The sequence below is a fragment of the Ascidia mentula genome, chromosome 8, assembly GCF_947561715.1.
Source record: "Ascidia mentula chromosome 8, kaAscMent1.1, whole genome shotgun sequence".
Classification (NCBI taxonomy): domain Eukaryota; kingdom Metazoa; phylum Chordata; class Ascidiacea; order Phlebobranchia; family Ascidiidae; genus Ascidia; species Ascidia mentula.
Window position 1 is genome coordinate 590206 of NC_138573.1, and position 18648 is coordinate 608853.

The window sequence follows — 18648 nt, forward strand, 5'->3', positions numbered from 1 at the left end:
ATGACATACGACTTTAACCCTAACCCATTAGCATAGAACGGAATATAATACATTTCACATTCAAAACCTATTTTCAGTTTTCAACATTTCACATACACACAATAGCGACATTATCAAATTATACTGAACAAAAATATTTAATTTCAAATTTACCATTTTTGGTTTAAGTTGATCCTCACTATCCTTGTGACCCAGTCTTCCATACCTGCCTTTACCCCAGGTATAAAGTCTTCCTGATGTACTTACAGCAGCGCTGTGTGAACCTCCAGCTGCTATCTCTACTATGTGTTCACTACGTAGAGTTTCAATAACACGAGGATGGTCGATCGATCTTTGAAAGAAACGACACGTAAACATGTTGTTGTGCGCAAACACACTTTTTTTGGAAAGTTGTCCACTTTGATTTTGAAAGTTGTCCACGCATTAAAATAATTTTAATAATTCAAAACAAGCAAAGCCAGGTAGTATACGTTATAATGTACAATCGTGTAAATAAATAATCCTACGTTCTATTTCCATGTCCAAGTTTTCCGTCAACTCCTTCCCCCCAACTATAAACATCACCATCTTCTGATAAAGCTAGAGAATGTTTTCCACCAGCGTTTACAGCAACCTTCAACATACATCCAGTAGTTTTAATGCAACATTAACCTTACTGTGACAAGACCACCAATGTACTAAGTAGAAAAAGTACCCATGATCGCCTGGATAACCCATACCTCAGATACAAGACCCACTTGTCTTTATTTTACAGAAGTTAAACTTTTTTAATATTATAGCGGAAAATCAACCGATTTCTATAAAACCTAAACAATGTTAACCCCAATGAAAACAATTTAAATTTTTGGGCCAGTCAATTTAACCATAATGTAATATTTATATCTTTCTAATTAATAAACTGGCTCAATTCCTACCTTTATGATTTTAATTCTTTCAATAGATTCGATGAGAGTTGGGACAGCGAGTGATTCACTGTTTCCGATACCAAGTCTTCCACCAGCTCCATAACCAGTTGCATAAACCTGAAAGTATTTGGGTTAATTCCTCAAGTAATTTCAGAAAAATCTACTTGTAACACCCACAACTATTGTAACCATACATGAACATATCACTCACTCAAGACAGTGTGTTTATTTTAGCAAAACCACTCAACTAAAAGATATTGCAACGTTTTTATCAAAACCATATTATTGAGTAGTTTTTTTCATAAATTATTTGTTATATTTTATCACCATCATAAAAACAAACAGAACTTTCATCCACATTCCTATCTCAGCACTCACTTTTCCCTCTTGTGTGACAGCAAATAAGGTTTGTTCTCCACCAACAAGTTGAACAGGTCGCAGAATTGCCACAGAACTACACGGCACTGGGATCTTTATCTTGGCACCATCTGGACCCCCTAACTGACCCCGGTGATTGTGGCCCCAACCAAATATGGTTCCACTGCCAGGCCAGGATAAAATCCAATCGTCAGGACGTCTTAAAAACAAAATGTTATTTTATCATTTGTTTACTAACATGCAAAAAGATGAAATTTTATGCAATTGATAACAAAAAGATGATTTTTAGGAGCCCTTAAGTCAGTTTGACATTGTTAAAATATGATTGTTGTCAACAGAACTGTATGTTTAAAAATCTACAATGAAATATTATTTTAAGAACTTCCACAGGATTTTTGGTATTTACAATAAAACAATGTTAATCTACAACAGTGTTTGTGGGTCTTACTTGTTGTACCATGTGACCAAGATTTCATCAAGTTGTTGAGTGAAGAGTTCGTTATCTTCATGTCCTCGGATGTTGTAAATCTCCTCCTGTACAAGAACTTCTTCATCCTCGTCTCCCGCCAGATCCTCAATCTTCTCATTTAAACTCTATTTTGCAAGAAAAATCATAAAATTAAAATACATCATTTTATGAAATTATACAATAAGCTGTATTAATCTTGTGACACTAAAATGTACTTTTTTGGTCTTGGCACTTCATAAAAATGACTGATTTGTTAATTTATTTTGAAACATGAACTTTCGTGAGTTGAAAAACTGATTCAGGCTTTTTTCAACGCCAATACCAGAAGTGTACATTTTATGTAGGAGGATTACAATAATAAAATGTTTTAAATGATAAAAATAAAGTTAAACCTTAAGAAACTTGGCAGGGAACTTCCCCCTGGTGAGAAGAGCTTTTGCAGTTCTTTGAGCGAGGCAGTATTTTGAGAAAAGTGGAAACAATTTCTTTTTGTGAGTTTTGTCCAATTTCATCTCACAACAAAGTGCAGCAAGTTCCTAAAACACATCAGAAAAACCAAAATTATTCACTCTAAAAACTTAAACAATCATGTAATGTACAACATATTAAATGCCTTCAATGAAACTGTTTTGGGTAAGTTTTACCACAACTATTTTACAAATATTAGTGAAATGTAACCAACCAACATAAAGGGACTGTGTAAAAGTTGTTTGTTTGATCGAATCCACGGTTCCTCATATTCATACTGAGATTTCAACATTTTCGGCAAAACTAAAATAACATTTCGGAACATAAGGTTTTACCACAAACAATGAAGTCCATTTAACGAAAGTCGGATTCTTTGCCAACATTTCAAAGAATAGTTAAAAAGGTATGAAATATAAAATAAAAAATAGCATTTTATATGATTAAATGAGGCAAAATCAACTTAAAACAACAGTAACCAAGTTTTACCCCGGAATTTCATTACAATGATTTAATGATGCTTCTATAAGAAAAGTCCACATTGTTTAAATTCCCCACCTGCCAAATCATTGCATTGATCATCAGGTATGAGATGTTTCCCTTTGAATGTTGGGAAACCAAGTAATGTTGGGTTCAAGTTGAACAACCACCTAAGCTGCTGTAAAGTCCACAGTCGTTGTTTTAAGTCTGGAAAAAAACAATATGCAAACAATTCATTTCATTACAATAAATCAAACATGGCATTAATTTTATTAACAATAAATCCATGCCTTTGTTTGACTGGTTGTGGAAATTCATTTTGCAATCAACTTACTTATGCTGCTGAAGTGAAGGCAAATGGACAACATAGAGGCAAGCTTGCTCAACACTGGTACCATAGAAACAATATCACAAGCAGAAACATCCAATGAGCGGAATGAGATGAGAAGCTGAGCCACAAACTCAAAGCATGGTTGACGCAGGACTCGAGAGTCACTCCACATTGGAGAGATTTGACCACCCGAAGGCGCCACAGGGTGCACAGTAAACTTCCAACCCCAACTAAATATTTAAATTATTGTTTCACCAAAGTAAACATTACTTTTTAACACAGAGAAAGTGTAATAATATTAAAGAAGTGCTTACCCATTGACGGACCCATCGCTCCTAAACTTCCATCTAATTTCATCAGTTGGTAGGGAAAGTGTTTGCGACCAATCAGATGGATCCCTCCCTGACAACCGAATTCAGTTACTAATTAACTTTCTAAAAAGCTGCATGTCATTATTGTCACTGATATTTGCATAAAAAAATAATTCCACTTTAACTACACATGAAATGAATTTATATTGCAACAAACATGTCCATACTCAACATGGGTTACCTGAAAGCACAGCATGTATTTTAAAATTGTCTTTATCTAGGATGGTGAGAGTATCGTGTCTGTGTTCCGTTGAACACAATGGATCGAACACAATGTTGATGCTTTCAGCTCCTGAAATATATTAGGTTTAAGAAAATCAGTGACATGTGGAAAGTCACAAGAACCTTTTTCATTTCACATCTCACTGGTCTGGATTTCAATAATTTATATAAAAAATAATAACAAATAAATTAACACAAGGATATATAACCAACCTGGAATGTGGACGCCCCCTTCGGTGGCAGTGTTATCAGCATATGGGTGAGGACTTTCCTGTACAACAGGCTTCATCTCCATAACCTGGGTCTTTGTGGAGGAAACTATTTGATTCAATTCCTCCAAACATCTCTCAAGCACAAGATCACAATGCTGGGAAAAATCATTTGAATTGGTGGAAATTCATCCCAAGGTGTTTAGTTTTTTCTAATCTTTAAATTGATGGTTTCCATATTTTAGCAAAAAAAAATATATTTTTTGTCTGTTTTGGGAAAATTAGTTTATAAATTCGTTTCATATTTAAATTGCAAAAAAGGGCATTTCAAAGTAATTTAAATAAATGTTTAAAATAAATAAATACCTTCACATTATGATGTAGCAAAGCAGGTAGAACTTGTGACACTGGGCTTGTGAGCATTGACATTCGACCAGATATTGTAAGTTTGAGAAGGTCTGCAATTAATAGTGAAAATAATGAGAAAGTGGTAGTTTTTCAAAAATCAATCTGTCACAAGAAATGCACTAGTTACAAGAAAAGTTTGAATAATGAAGATAATATGAGATTTGTCCAATGAATTATTTACAATGGACAGTGTTCCAAGAATTTATTCTTGGTCGTTTTCTAATTTTTGACTTCGTTGACAACTTACAAAAGATTGCCACACAATGATCATAGATATAATTACCAAATATCTTTCCTGCATTTTCTGGATTTAAAACCGGAAGAGGAGATTCCATCTCTGGATTTTGAGATTTAGATCCTTCAGCATCCACATCTGTGATCTTTTGTGGGGTAGGAGGAGCAATTTCCTCTGTGGAAGTTATCGTCTCGGCAACAAGTGAGGAAACTGAGTGCTCAGAGGATGTGATGTGAGTTGTAAGAAGATGCGATGAGGTGGATGTCCCAGGCTGATCCTCATCTAGCTCTTCAGCAGGAAGATATGAGTTTGGATGTTGATCTAACACATCAGGAGGATTTGGAAATGAGATTCTGGGATCAAGAGGTTCTTCAAACAATGCATGAGTTTGATGTTTCAGGGATTGGTTTGGTGCCAGAGCAGTTCCAATGAGAGATCGTGCAACATGAATCTGAAAAATTATTCAATAAAATGAGAATTATTATGATTATTCCATTCAAAAGTAAGATGATACCAAATCATACTTGATAAAACATGTTTTCTAAGTAACACCAAAACGTTCAGCACTTTCTTCAAATTTATCAACAAAAATACTTGCCTGCAATGCTGTCACCATGTGGTCAAGTGATCGCTGCAGATTGTTGTGGCTGACGACAGAGATGACAACTTTTGGCAAATGATCGTGAGAGCTTGTCGACACACTTGGTTGGGGATCAGCATCCAGATTACTCACACCCGAGTTATCAGAAGGTTTGTTGCAAACATAAGATGCCCCAAGACTGTCAGAAGCAGTGGGAAATTTGAGAGGCGCAAATTCCTGTTTGAATTCTTCTTCACTTTCTGTACAAGCGATGCTGCAAGAAACCAGGACACATGTTTGTATGTTTGAATTTCCATGAAGCATATTTGAACTTAATCAAGTTTTTTCAAAAAAATCAAGATAATAAATAGTAATACATTCAATACATATCTTGAAAACACTTAAAAGCAACAACATGTTTAAACCTCATGGCAACTCATCACCTGTGACTTGATCCACATGAGACAGCTTTTATCTTGTATTTATCGAGTCCTTTCACCAACACAGGTTTTGTGTTAACGTCAGTTTCTCCATTACCTTGCTGTCCGTGGTCGTTATCTCCCCATGCGTAAACCTTCAAATAGAAGAATAAGTTATTAATAAGGTAACAAACTTGTGGGAAAAGCAAATTCTGTATGAAGTACACTTATTGAGTCGATTAAATAATATTATGTAGACACAAAAATATATTTTTTTACCTTTCCAGTATCCGTCACAGCCAAGCAATGCAGCGCACCTACAGCTACATCGACAATCTTCTCATTCCTCAGTGCTTCAACCACTTGAGGGCGCCGTATATGTTGGTCAGAGCCGTGTCCAAGTCGATGATAATCTCCTTTACCCCAGGTCCAAACCAAACCAGATTTTGAGAGAGCAAGTGAGAACTGGGCTCCACATTCTAAAAAGTATTCAATAAATTTTAGTTTTTATTTAAAAACATGAAAAAATATAAAGAACTGCAGGGTTTTATGGCAACAAGCTTGGGAATTATGTTTTATTGAAGTGATAATTTAATTAACTTTTAAGAGAAAAATACATTATAAACAAACTTGACTTTGCAACAATGGCAAAATAAAAGACTTAATAGGCCATAAATGTTTGCGGGGAAACAGACCAGATACAGTATCAACTAACTGTCAAGTCTTATATATTATCCCACTCACCTATTCTCACAATATCTTGTCCAACAAATCGATCGATAGGTTTAGGAACGGAACAGCCATCACTTCCTCCTCTTCCCAACTTCCCAAAATCCCCATCACCCCATGAGAAGACTTGCCCATCTGACGTCAAACATAATGTCTGGGCATCTCGACTTCCACATGCAACTTCTATAACTTTCAGCTCCTTTAATGCTTGGACCTGTGGAAACATGTATACAACACATTTACTACTACATTGCTATCGAATACCAGTTGTTGTCAAAAGCATTTGAATCAAGGGTCTGATGATGCTTTACATAAAGTGATCTTTCCAAATGATACATACTGACTATAAGTGAGATAAAAAAATGAGGCACTTTTGTTTGTTTTTGTAGACTTGTGGATGCAGAGAACCTTCAGTTATGCATATTTTGTTACATTTAGTGAGTTCTTGAAATTACACATTACCTGCTTTGGTTTAAGAATAGTGTGGTTGTTTCCATGACCCAACCTTCCGTATACTCCATGACCCCACGTATAGAGAGCTCCTGTTGAACTGATGGCTGCACTGTGGGAACTTCCACATGCAATATCCACTATCACCTTCTCAGGGAATGTCTGAAAAAGAATGGTAATGTTTGGGAATGTGGTGTTCTATGTAGAGATGGAACAACAAATATTAGAGCAATTTATGCTACCCACAATTGCTGGAAAATTTAATATCATCATCATTATGACTATGTTGAGTACAAGTCAGACACATATTATGGAAAATAACAAAAGTTTGTTAAAGCAACATAAGTGTCATGTTTATTTCTCAACTACCTCAATTTTTCTTGGAGTCAGAGCATCAGCTCTGCTTCCATGTCCAAGTTTTCCTTCATCCCCGTCTCCCCATGAATAAACGATTCCTTCCTTCGTGAGGGCCATCGTATGTCTCCCACCTGCAACATATCAACATGTATCAAAAAACATGATAAAAACTGCATTTATATGAATATTATGCCCCTTTTGATTCAATATGAATGACATGCAAGTAAAAACTATCGTGTATTGTAATGGATTTTGCAAAGCTAACAAATCAAACAGTAATTATTAGTTTAAAATTCATTAACAGTCCAAGCAAGTCATGCCACACCTGAATGTACAGCAACCTTCTTAACAAAACCAGGTACACAGACTGGCATAAGTTTGCTGACGTATCCTGATGTCTGGGGTCCGAGACCCAACCTCCCACTGGTAGATTCACCACAAGCATAAACCTAAATAATCAAGTTTAAAACAAGAAAGTTAAAGTTATAATAGTTATAAAGAGTGTAGTTGTTGCGCTTACACATATGTTATTTTGACCAACAGAAAATCTAAGTCATTTAGTGATAACAAAAAACATGCAAAACTTGAATCCATTAAAACCACCCGGAAACATAAGTGTTAAACATAGTGTTTGCATTTCATAAAATATGTTAGATTATATTGAAAATAACATTGATTTATTTTATTACAACGTTTTTCAATTAATATCATATCACCAACCTTTCCTTCAGTAGTGAGAGCAAAGAGACTTTTTGATCCTCCGACAACTTGGGCAACTTTCAATGCTGACAAATCTCTCGAAAACATGGGAAGTTTCAACTTTGATCCTTTCAAACCTCCAAGTTGATCTTTGTCATTCAAACCCCACACAAAAACTTTCGACATTGATTCGTTTGACTTTGATTTCTCGTTGGCTTTGCTTGTCTGCAACAAATACCTTGGTCAAGCCAATGGGCAACAAAATCTTCAAAGGGTTTGGTAGATCTTAAGGTGTAGGTTGATAATATTTACAAAATCAAATAATAATTGTTATGTGCAAATACAGGAGCGCACATTCAACAACAGAAGAAAAGTGATCCAGATATTAGGCAATTTTTTTTCAAGGCACAAGTTGCCCATGAAATTAGAAAAAAAAAAGTTTGCATTTGAATACATTGAAAGTGAAACAACTCACACTTTCTGTTTCTTCATTGTCTGAATCTGTGACAAGAAATGAGAGATGCTCGCGAGGTTGAATTGATTGTTTTGAGTTCTGCGTCATAACTTCATCCAGTGAACGCGTTTGTATTCGTAGACCGCGAATCTTAAAGCAAAACAGAAAAATAGAAAAACACTATCATCATTTAATGCAATTAAGCAAAGATTTCTGCAAAACATTTCGGAACAACTCGATTTGTGCAGTTAAATTTTTTTATACTGAAAACACTTTTCCACAAAAAACAAAAAAATCATAGTGTACAAATACCTCCAACAAAAAGATTAACTAAATTTTCATGAAATATTAACTCCCAACAATAAAAACAATCTACCTTACAATTGATCCCAAGTTTATGGATTTTGTGGATGTAGATCTGGATATGTCTATAGTGCAACGAGCAGTCGCTTAGCAACAAGATATTCCTGGATGTTGGGGAAACTGATATTTTCTTTTCATCTCGAAGTCGATCGATGGATTGTCCGACAGACACTGTGATGAGACTTGGTCGGTAATGATCATCTAATGGTTCAAGCTGGAGATGAAATAAAATTGATAAACTTTTTATTTAAGTTCTAAATTTTTATTTTATTCTAGTGTTTCCAAACACTTTTGTCCACGAAACAGTTCAAGGTTATTTAAGGTGACTAGCAACCCTAAAAATGCCAAGAAACCTGAACGTTTTTTCACCACAGCCCTTTTTTTACCTTTGTTTTGTCCAAAGGCTTAACCAACATATTAAAAAATCAGTTGGCAGCTCACATAACCCATATTTTTTATAGAGCCCTGGGGTTATGCGAAACCATGGGAACAGCTTATTTCATACAAAAGTAAAGTGTTTACCCAAAAGCAATTACTAAGCTGAAATGTTTTATGTTCTAATGTCTTGAGGTTGTTCTTTAAGGATCACAAACAAACAACTTTCTGAAGTATTCAAGTATTCTTCCATTCTACCTGGAGTGTCAGAACTACGACAGCTCTGTTTGGTCTCATGGTGAGTAAAATCCATGGTGAGTTTCCACATTCCTTCGACTCCCAGTAAGTGTCAGGGTTGCCATCAATCATTCTGTGCCATGTGTCACTGCCAGATGACACTTCTGCTGTTGTCACCGAGTATCGGAAATCTTGTTCATTGCTGGCTGTTTCTGGTGGATCTAATGGGAGGAAAAATTGTCCGATAATGTATGCAGACTTTCAATTTTACTGATATTCATTTGTTTCAATTAACGTAAGTTAGTATATTCACCCATTACCATTTCCATTACTGTAAGTCAGCCATACATCTATTTCAAATTAACAAGTTGCACCTAAACTTATAGTAGGGAGACAACTCCCTCCAGACAGGTGTGGATTAGTGGGTCGAAGTTTCAGAGTGCTCGTCACAGCACGAGAAGGCCCGGCAAGAATCCAGTTTGAACCGGGTTCCGAGATCATACTAAATGTGTGTCTCGGTGAGGCGTGAGCTACTTTAAGAAAGCACGTGTTGCACATGTTGAAGCTGGGACAAACGTCACACTTATAACGAGGTCCTGTGATCGGGTTCGTCTGCAAGAAAAACAATGAGTTGTAAAAATGTTGTAAATTAAACGGAGAAAGTCATGCTTTGTGTACGAAGGGTTGTCCTACCGCAAAAGACGTTACTTGGCAATCATAGCTAACAAGTCCATTCCTGCAGATCTGCAGCTCATTAAAATGTTTTTCGGTAACCCCGAGATTCGAACCCGTGATATCCCACACATGGCGCTAATTTTTAACTTTTTGTTTTCCTGACCACACCGGGGTTCAAACCCACGTTATCCTAGCCACGAATCCCGATCAGGTTTTCTTGGTGTTTGGATTCGAACTTCTCACCTGGCAAGCATTGCAAGGAACGCCAACGTGTGGAAGGGGAACAAGTTCCAACTCCGACGCCAACCCCGTCCAGTGTGGTTGTTCGGGGAAGTCTACAGCTACGTCCCTTCCACTTGATGAGAAATGAACAACAGTTCCACAACTAGCGTGGGTCACCGACCCCCATTTGTATCTGGGCATGGAAACACTTGCTTTCACTCGAACCTGGGTGGAAATATAGTATGGTGAAAATGTACAAAGAAAACACGATGGGCCAAACAGGAAAAGAATATTTTCCAGGTTACCTATGAACGTTAAATTTCAATATCCTGCTTATTGCTACGGGTGTCAGACATGTAACTAACGCACACTCTTAAGCCAAAAAAACATTGAACTCTCGAACATAAATGTCAAAAAAAAAACTGCAGCAAAAAATACAAAAACAAAAAATTTATCAATTAATATCGCTGTTAATGGAGACTCTTTTTTGTTCTGCCTAACAGACATTGCCAGAAAAGCTTACCTTATCCCCTATGACGATCGGCCGACGTTGATCTTTAAAAATATCAAGATGCGCGTCTTCAACATATCCCATGAGCTCAACGTGTGCGTAACGAACCTGAAAATTAAGAAATATTACTTCCGACCAGATTCACTTCGAACGGGCTTGGCTGAATTAAATTGTAAACTCACACATACACACTAATTAATATGAAAATGATGCAAAGGATTACGTAAGTGGTTTGTCATACCCAATACGATCCACCCTTGTTAATCCACGTGGCTTGTACATTGAGGTCATGGAGATCATCTTTATCAAGTCTGACCACTTGTCCACAATCACCTTCTGTAACTTCTTCATAAGCTTCACAACAACAAACCATCATCCCCACCTAAAGTGAAGCATAAATTTACTCCTGTAGGAGGTTAGATCCATGATAATTATTGAACACAGTAGTGCACAGTGTTTCCACCTGTAAGGCTACAGTCACTAGATGTACTGATCAGTCAACTGTCAGCAGCACATTTAGTTCACTCTTCCATATAAGTGGTTACTTTGCCATGCTTAAAAAAGCTCAGACAACATCAAATACTGAGAAGTTATGAGACATAAAGGAAGACAAAGACAAGATGGCTAAAATTCAATTGTATTAAAATGCATATTGTTTTTTTATCTAGTCGGGCCCCCGCATTTCCTAAGACTGGCCCAAGTTGGTCTATCTTAAAAAAAGTACAACATTGTTCAGTTTCGTTGTTGCGGTAACATTTTCTTTAAAGTTTGTTTCACATTGTGACAAAACAAAGACCAACCTGGATATGATCCCGGACGTACACAGAATATTCCTCAACATCTTCAAACTCGTTTCTCTTCTTGAAGCTGGTGAGAGGAGGAGGTTCGGATGATAATGATGTTAAAGGATCACTTAATGGCGGAGGAGTGATGCTGGTGCTGGAGGAGTCGATAAAGAGATCCTCCCCATCATCTTCCGAAGGTCCTTCAGTGGTGGACTCCCCGGATGAGAGGGAATCATGGAGGACTGACCAAAATCCTGAGTTGTTTCCAACCTCCAGAGGAGCTGGAAGAAATCATTTAATTGAGATCGCAATAAATTCAGTTTGCTCGGTGACAATAACTTGGATAATAGACAAACATTTAGGGGTTGGGAGATTGTTGCTTGCTTCAATATCAGAAACTTGTAACATTGCCCAGTAATTAAGGTTGGTGTTATTACCTTGGGAATCATCACTACTCGATGAATCATCATCAGGATTTTCCAACAATCTGCTGATGATATTCTGCATGACATAAATGTAAGTTATCTTAACCATGGATGCGTTTGCAAAGGTCTTCTGTAAATAGCTTTTCCGTAACAAATTAACTTTGGTTTTTAATCATATGACTTAATCGCAATTATACAATTTTTGGACAACTAACCATATATACAACTAAAAAAAAAAAATTGAAAAAAAAACTTTCACAAGAAATTCAAAGATAAAATGTATGAACTTCTCTTTGAACAACTTAATGCAATTTTTTTGGAGTGAATTTATAAAAGTTACAAAAAACAAGTGTTGGTATTCCATTAAATCTTAACTTTATCCATTCCCACCTCTAAATCATCCTGACTGATCGTCCTTGTCAACCATGGCATTGTTTCTTGACGGAACTGGGCTTTGAAAGCTTTATTAATTTGCTTGGTTGAGAATCCCATATCTTTGAGTTGCTCGAATTCTGATGGAAAAACTTCCTCCACAGGCATCGGTAGCAAGGGGGGATTAATACTCATTGATGGACTGAATATAACGACATGGGTTGTGGTTGTGTGGGTAAAATCGCGGAGCTTTTTGTATAAAACCTTGTATAGCAATTTATGATGAGATTGTATGTTAATCTGTTAAACAGTAGTAATGCCATGATTGTTTCAGTTACAAATGTTAAATGATCAGGGTTTTTAAACTGGGAGTCACACAATGAACTTAACAATGTCATACAAAATACAATACACACAAATATTCAAAATTGTTTAAATTTAGTAACAGCAGCAAGTAATAAAAGATCAGATACAGTAATATTTAGCAACAAAACAATAGCTTCTCAAAAAGAATAATTTGTAGTAGGATAAATCATTACCTGCTTGACATGCTTCCCAACGCTCGTAGAGTTCTTGCCATGCTACGGTGAGCAATAGAGCGACACCTAGCGCTCAAACTCGACTGTCGTTGCAGTATCGAAGATTCAAGATCATCGTCAGCAGTTGAGGCAGCCAATGATGACAGAAACGGAAACGCAGACCGAGCGTTTCTGTTCAAACGACGACGACGCCTTGTTTGTCTCCGGGATGCAGAGGAAGATGTTGGAAGGGAAGACGTAGATGCAGAGTTGGCCGGTTTGTTCTCGACAAAATTTTTATTGTGCCGTTTCATATCAGGAGTGTTGGAGGAGTTTGTGTTGATTTGAAGCAATGAAGGGTTGGTGGAAATGTGCTCGGATATTGCCTGGAATGAATACGGAAAACAATTTAACCAAAGAACATCTATTTCCTGTGTTTTAAAAGATTTTACACAATTCCTAGTATTGTAGTCGTTTAAGACAAACAACAGGTAATAAAAATGCTCAATTCATTGGAAGAAAGATTCACAGATACTTGATGGAAGATTTCCTGCACAAATAATTTAAACTTTGTTGATAAATTACCTGCATACAACTTGTTACATCTTCACTTGATTGAATTGCTTGGAGCATAACGGCAGCCTGCGTAACCTCATCGGGTGGATAATAATGTTGTACGGGAGATGGTGAGACCGCAAGATCAAGGAGATTCTCAAACAAGTTCTGCAATCAGAATTATGATCAGTGAACTGTGGACAGTACCGTGTTTCATACAATAAGGTCTCATCAGTGTAGCTGGTGACAAGCCAGATAACAGGTTTTTCCACTTTGTTTAAAAAAATAGATATAAAATGACAAATATACTTTAAGCAGTGCAATTACTTTGATTAAGAAAAACAGTAACCACCTTTCCATTAGGTTTGTCAATTTTTTTAAGACTCCCCACCACAGGAATCACATTTTCCTTCTTCTCAATACAAATATCGGGCATTGAATCAATTATTTTAACATTTCTTGCAGGCAAGTCTTCAACTGTGACATCACAGTCTTCTTTTGTTTCATGTGAAGACTTCTTATCTTTGTTGTTATCGGTTACAAGTGATGATGTAAGGTCTCCCTTTCCTCCTGGTAACTCCTCATCAAGCGGATCACATGCAGGACTTACATCAGTAGCATCCACAGTGGTGGATGATGCAAACGAGAGTTGCCGGATGCAGGACGAGGATAGATGAGAAGAGGGAGCAAGAGTCTCCAGGATGTCGAGGAAAATGTTCTTATCATCAAGGAGCAATGGAAGAGCTTGGAGCAGAAGAAGATGAAGTTGCTGGTAATCTTGTGACTAAAAATCAAAAACAGATAATAAGAGAAGTGCTTTAAAAAAAATATATAACAAAAAACTCAGTCAGTAGTACAATAGCATGATATTAAGTGGTGAAGAGCTTGGAAGCACATTCATCTGATAAGATATCAGGTGTATTGTAAAAAATAATAAAACCTCACATTGAGTTTTTCACTATTCTTGTGTTTGGGTGGAACTGGTTTTATCGCCATAGTAACAAGGTCGGCACAGCAACGGAGTAAGCCATCATTCCAATCCAACAGAGCAGTGTTGAAGTTAAGAGCGGGATGTGGGTGAAGAAGTTTGTGGGGACAAGAGTGAAGTCCAGAACTAAATGAAAATATGGTGCTTATTTGCATTTCTGTAAGAAGTAAGACTCTCAACATAGGTTATAAAACAGCATATAAATGCAGAAGAATTTGATGAAATATTGCAACGACTTGGAGCATTAGATAACTCATATATATCCATTAATATAGTTAATTTTGTTAAGTTGTTCATTAAAATATAATACTTACAAATGAGTTTCAACCACACTAAATTAAAATTATAGCAGAGTGCCTTAAATTAACTAACTTAGACATTGTTGATCACAATAGACTTACCTGTACACTGCACTAATTTGACCACTTGATGAAATCTTGAAGATTTTTCCAACACCTTTTATTGCATGAATGACTGAACCACCCAAGCGGAACCTCGAATCGACACCAGTTATTATGGCAATGTTTGCTGCCACCAAGTGGGAGGCTGTAAAAATGTTACACTTTAGTACCAACTTCTGAAAACATAAATCTAGGTTTTCAAGAAAGTTTTTGACAGAACTATTTGATGGACTGTGAGACCACAAGAAAAAGTTTTTGAAACAATGAATTTGGATGATATTTCTTTCCGAGAATTTTTCTAATTTCACAATATGTAGGAACTATTCAGGCTATATAACCGTGATAGTTTGGATGACATCACCACACCTTCAACGGTGTCGTCAACTACGAACTGATCTCCTCTCATCAGACAAAGCAAGGTTTGTAGCGAATCAAATATCGATTTGTTGACGACTTCCTTCCAGTTGGAAAGTGAGTGCAATGATCTAACAAACCATAGAAATAAAACAATCAAAACTTAAAAACATGTCCGGGAATCTCCCGGCAGTCTTATGGTAACAAGGACTTGACATCCGAATTATTAGATTTATTATAAGTGAAATATAACTAACACAACTGAAAGACAAGTGACTTTAAACAAGAAATATATTTCACTAAAACAACAAGACACAGCTTTTAAACAAGAGACATCCAGGCACAAGAAATGTCTGAAATATATTGTTTCTTTGTAAACTGACCTGACAAACAAAACCAGTTCCTCAGCAACAGTTTGCAAATGGTTGCAAGACAGGGAAACTCCTGGTAGGTACTTCACCAGATGCTCTGTGAATTATTTTTTTGTAAATTTAGAAACTACACTAAAACTATCAGAGAAAAAATTTTTGGGTGCAAGAAGGCCTTTTACAGGCTACATTATATGGAACAATTAGTGACAATGCAGCACAACTTTATAAAGGTAGTGGTTTAGTTTTCTTTTAGCAAATATTAAATTTCTTGCAACAAATTTGCCATACAGGAAAACTTTTGATTGTACAAACATATTGGAGGATGGAACTGACCGTTAGATTTTGTATGACCCAAACACTCAGCGATCACACCGAGGATAGATTTGATGAAATAAGCCATCTCTTCTTCATCCCTTCCTGATTCACTCCACGAAGGCATGACACATTTCAAAAATCTTATTGCATGAAGTTGCTGAGTCACTGATGACTTGGCAATTTCATCCACGTCACGACCAATCATATCTGATGAAAAAAGTATCATGAAGGAAAAAGCTTAAAAGCATCAACCAAAAAACAAAACAAGAAAAAAGTTTCACCTCTACATAAGTTGACCCACTGCACCGAACTCATCAGGGTTTGTAGCTTTTTGTGTCTCGTCAAACAACACAAAAACCCCATTGTCATCCAATCATTATCACTACCAAGTGGTTGGTTTGCCTGGGGATATCATTATTTATTACATGTAAGTTTTTTGTAAAGTAAGTTGTTTCAAAATAAGTCGTTTGTGTGAAATTTCTTTGTACAAAAAAATTTGCTTACCTCCAAATCTTGACCAGTCTCCACCATAGTTTTAAGTAGGTTTGTAATTGTTTGGATGCATTCAAAATCCACACTTTCTGCATTTGAAGCAACAGACAGACAGTTGATCTGTTAACAACCCATAAAATAAACTGAAAAGTTGAAACACAAATATTACAAGATCATTATCTACCTGTAATAAGTTGTTTGCCATCCAGTGAAGAGCGTTGAGAGGTTTCGATGGATGACCTTCATCCGGAAGAAAGATTTTACCAGCATCGAAATAATCCTCCACGATATCTCCCTCTTCCTTCTTCTCATCTTCACTCTTTTCATCAGAGTCAGAGGACACAGGAGGATTTGAGAGCTGGAGATCAAACTTTCCTTCTCTTCCCATCCTGACATCAAAATATTTTTATTGCCTCAAGATAACCAGTAATTTATAATTTTACTTGATAAAATGTTACTGATATACAATTGCTAAACATTTGGACAAATATGTAAACAAAAGCAGTAATTTTTTTTTATTGTATTTAATTTAAAATAAAACTACATAAATTTAAGAAACATCATCCAATATTATACCGTCTTATTGTGAAATAATTGTTTCTGTTACTGCTTTTAACATTTGCCTTTAAAACTGCTTTTAACATTTGGGCCTGTGGTCACCACTCGCACACATACATACAAACATACACACCTGTAAGAGTTGGTAGCTCCTGAGTTCCACCTTACTCTCACCCATCCATCAACCTCCACCTCCCCTATTACCGTCCCCTCCAGATTCCCATCCTGATCTTGCCACTTCCAATCACGACCTCGAATAACCTTTGTACCAACCTTCATCATTGATGTCAGTTCCGGTCCACTAAACATGAGGGTTATGTCAGGTCAATTTGTGTACATTTTATATCAGAGAAATTTGCAGGAGGCAAAATAAAAAATTTAATTTTGCAACTTTTTTATCATGCTATTATATTAGATAACAATATTTTGTTACTGTAAACATGGTCTTAGTGATTTAGTCTAGAAAATTCTGAAAGAAATAAACACAGCCAACATACTATGTGATGGATTTCTTTTTCTTGTCTGTCTGACTAACTGAGGCATCAATAATTGGAGGACATTCAGTGACATTTTGGTTAACTGGTTCTGTAAAAAAGTATGAATGCATCATCACCATGTATGTTATGCATAGAATTATATCAAGATTCCCAACATTATAACTGAAACTTAACACATATCGTTTGCCATACAATTAAATTCATACCATTGAATGGGCTCGTCTGACTGGGGAGCAGTTTCTTAATTTTGTTGATGAATTCATAGAGAAGGTAGGGACATCCAGATGTGATCACTTGGTTTAATTGAAAGGAATTTTGTGTTCGTGAAATCAGGATGTTCATTAACATAACCAGAAACCTACAAATAAAAATGATTTTTACTCTTAATTAAAATGAAAACTTTGAAGAAACAGAAAAACAATCAGTAAAAATTCCAACAAAAACTTATAAAAGGTGAAGCAATACAGAAGTAATACCATGCTTTCGCATAGCAAGGCAGGATCGCCCCACTGCGCAGGCCCTTTATATTTGGCGATCACAGCTCTAATATTCTGATCATAAGGTTCACAGGCTTCGCAGCCGAGGCATTGCTGCAGGTGAAGCAATATTTACTGTAAGTTTGTTTAAATTGTACATGAAAGTATTTGATGTTTATACACAAAATATGTTATACCTGCTCTGGAGCAGAACATTGTCTTTGTTAAATGCCACGCAACCAGGTCTGTGTTTCATTATGTCCATATCCTTGGTAACAATGGTGGATTCTGGGAATAAATGACATTTCCACAACAATCCTCTCATGTACTTCACCGAGAAGTTTATGATCTTTGTGTGAAGAATGTCTTTCAGGAGATTCCCAACCAATCCACACGAAGAATTGTTTGATGTTTTCCCGACAACATTCAAGTTTGATTCCTCACCCTCCACAGAAATCTATGAAAAATATTAAACATAAATTTTCATTTGACACCATTAGTAGCAGAAGATAATAACAAAAAAGTAAAAAAATTAAATTTCATTCCATCTTTTTATTGATTAAAAGAAATATCTCAAAGTTAACTATTTACAACATAGGAAATAATAAACACATAAAAATCATTAACAACATGCTCTGATGAAACAACGTCCATTAACTGTAAAATATGGACCAGAATTTTGTGGTATTATTGTTTATTTCACAAAAGTGTTTCTGATTCATGGCACATCTTTTAATGCTAGTCACATACATGAGGTAAGGGTTGCGTCCATCCATGTAACAGTGTGTTGAACGCAGATAGCAGCATTTGTTCACGAAGCAAGTTGAGGAAAGAAACGTTCAGTTGATAATAATTTACAACTTCCACATTTTCTGATAAAATTTCTTCCCTGATTGAGTTGAGTCTGAGAGATGAGTGACCTGGATTTAACATAAATATAAAAAATAAAGAATACTGTAAACTGGTCTTGCCAAACCAACTGCCTGTGGTTGTTTAA

At 36.2% G+C, this 18648-nt stretch overlaps 1 protein-coding gene across 1 annotated transcript in view; it reads right to left on the reverse strand.

Moving 5' to 3' along the window:
- LOC145912484 (E3 ubiquitin-protein ligase HERC2-like) overlaps positions 1 to 18648 on the reverse strand; it is a 34330-nt gene that overhangs the window by 4790 nt on the left and 10892 nt on the right. Inside the window, exons 30-77 of the mRNA XM_082999960.1 lie at positions 18402 to 18571; positions 17849 to 18108; positions 17382 to 17533; positions 17176 to 17263; positions 16812 to 16979; positions 16305 to 16509; positions 16133 to 16240; positions 15910 to 16030; positions 15647 to 15835; positions 15326 to 15410; positions 14955 to 15073; positions 14589 to 14733; positions 14145 to 14313; positions 13552 to 13983; positions 13230 to 13367; positions 12666 to 13030; positions 12145 to 12328; positions 11767 to 11830; positions 11345 to 11610; positions 10786 to 10926; positions 10557 to 10652; positions 10055 to 10258; positions 9511 to 9748; positions 9158 to 9357; positions 8538 to 8738; positions 8183 to 8311; positions 7729 to 7932; positions 7334 to 7457; positions 7021 to 7139; positions 6664 to 6813; positions 6217 to 6415; positions 5752 to 5951; positions 5497 to 5627; positions 5072 to 5327; positions 4522 to 4924; positions 4197 to 4288; positions 3835 to 3988; positions 3581 to 3691; positions 3343 to 3430; positions 3032 to 3258; positions 2776 to 2904; positions 2435 to 2523; positions 2145 to 2288; positions 1732 to 1877; positions 1284 to 1482; positions 915 to 1022; positions 507 to 613; positions 154 to 331 (exon numbers count right to left, since the gene is read on the reverse strand). Of these exons, the coding sequence (XP_082856086.1) occupies positions 154 to 331; positions 507 to 613; positions 915 to 1022; positions 1284 to 1482; positions 1732 to 1877; positions 2145 to 2288; positions 2435 to 2523; positions 2776 to 2904; positions 3032 to 3258; positions 3343 to 3430; positions 3581 to 3691; positions 3835 to 3988; positions 4197 to 4288; positions 4522 to 4924; positions 5072 to 5327; positions 5497 to 5627; positions 5752 to 5951; positions 6217 to 6415; positions 6664 to 6813; positions 7021 to 7139; positions 7334 to 7457; positions 7729 to 7932; positions 8183 to 8311; positions 8538 to 8738; positions 9158 to 9357; positions 9511 to 9748; positions 10055 to 10258; positions 10557 to 10652; positions 10786 to 10926; positions 11345 to 11610; positions 11767 to 11830; positions 12145 to 12328; positions 12666 to 13030; positions 13230 to 13367; positions 13552 to 13983; positions 14145 to 14313; positions 14589 to 14733; positions 14955 to 15073; positions 15326 to 15410; positions 15647 to 15835; positions 15910 to 16030; positions 16133 to 16240; positions 16305 to 16509; positions 16812 to 16979; positions 17176 to 17263; positions 17382 to 17533; positions 17849 to 18108; positions 18402 to 18571 (8195 nt within the window). The remainder of the gene's footprint in view (positions 1 to 153; positions 332 to 506; positions 614 to 914; positions 1023 to 1283; positions 1483 to 1731; positions 1878 to 2144; positions 2289 to 2434; positions 2524 to 2775; positions 2905 to 3031; positions 3259 to 3342; positions 3431 to 3580; positions 3692 to 3834; positions 3989 to 4196; positions 4289 to 4521; positions 4925 to 5071; positions 5328 to 5496; positions 5628 to 5751; positions 5952 to 6216; positions 6416 to 6663; positions 6814 to 7020; positions 7140 to 7333; positions 7458 to 7728; positions 7933 to 8182; positions 8312 to 8537; positions 8739 to 9157; positions 9358 to 9510; positions 9749 to 10054; positions 10259 to 10556; positions 10653 to 10785; positions 10927 to 11344; positions 11611 to 11766; positions 11831 to 12144; positions 12329 to 12665; positions 13031 to 13229; positions 13368 to 13551; positions 13984 to 14144; positions 14314 to 14588; positions 14734 to 14954; positions 15074 to 15325; positions 15411 to 15646; positions 15836 to 15909; positions 16031 to 16132; positions 16241 to 16304; positions 16510 to 16811; positions 16980 to 17175; positions 17264 to 17381; positions 17534 to 17848; positions 18109 to 18401; positions 18572 to 18648) is intronic.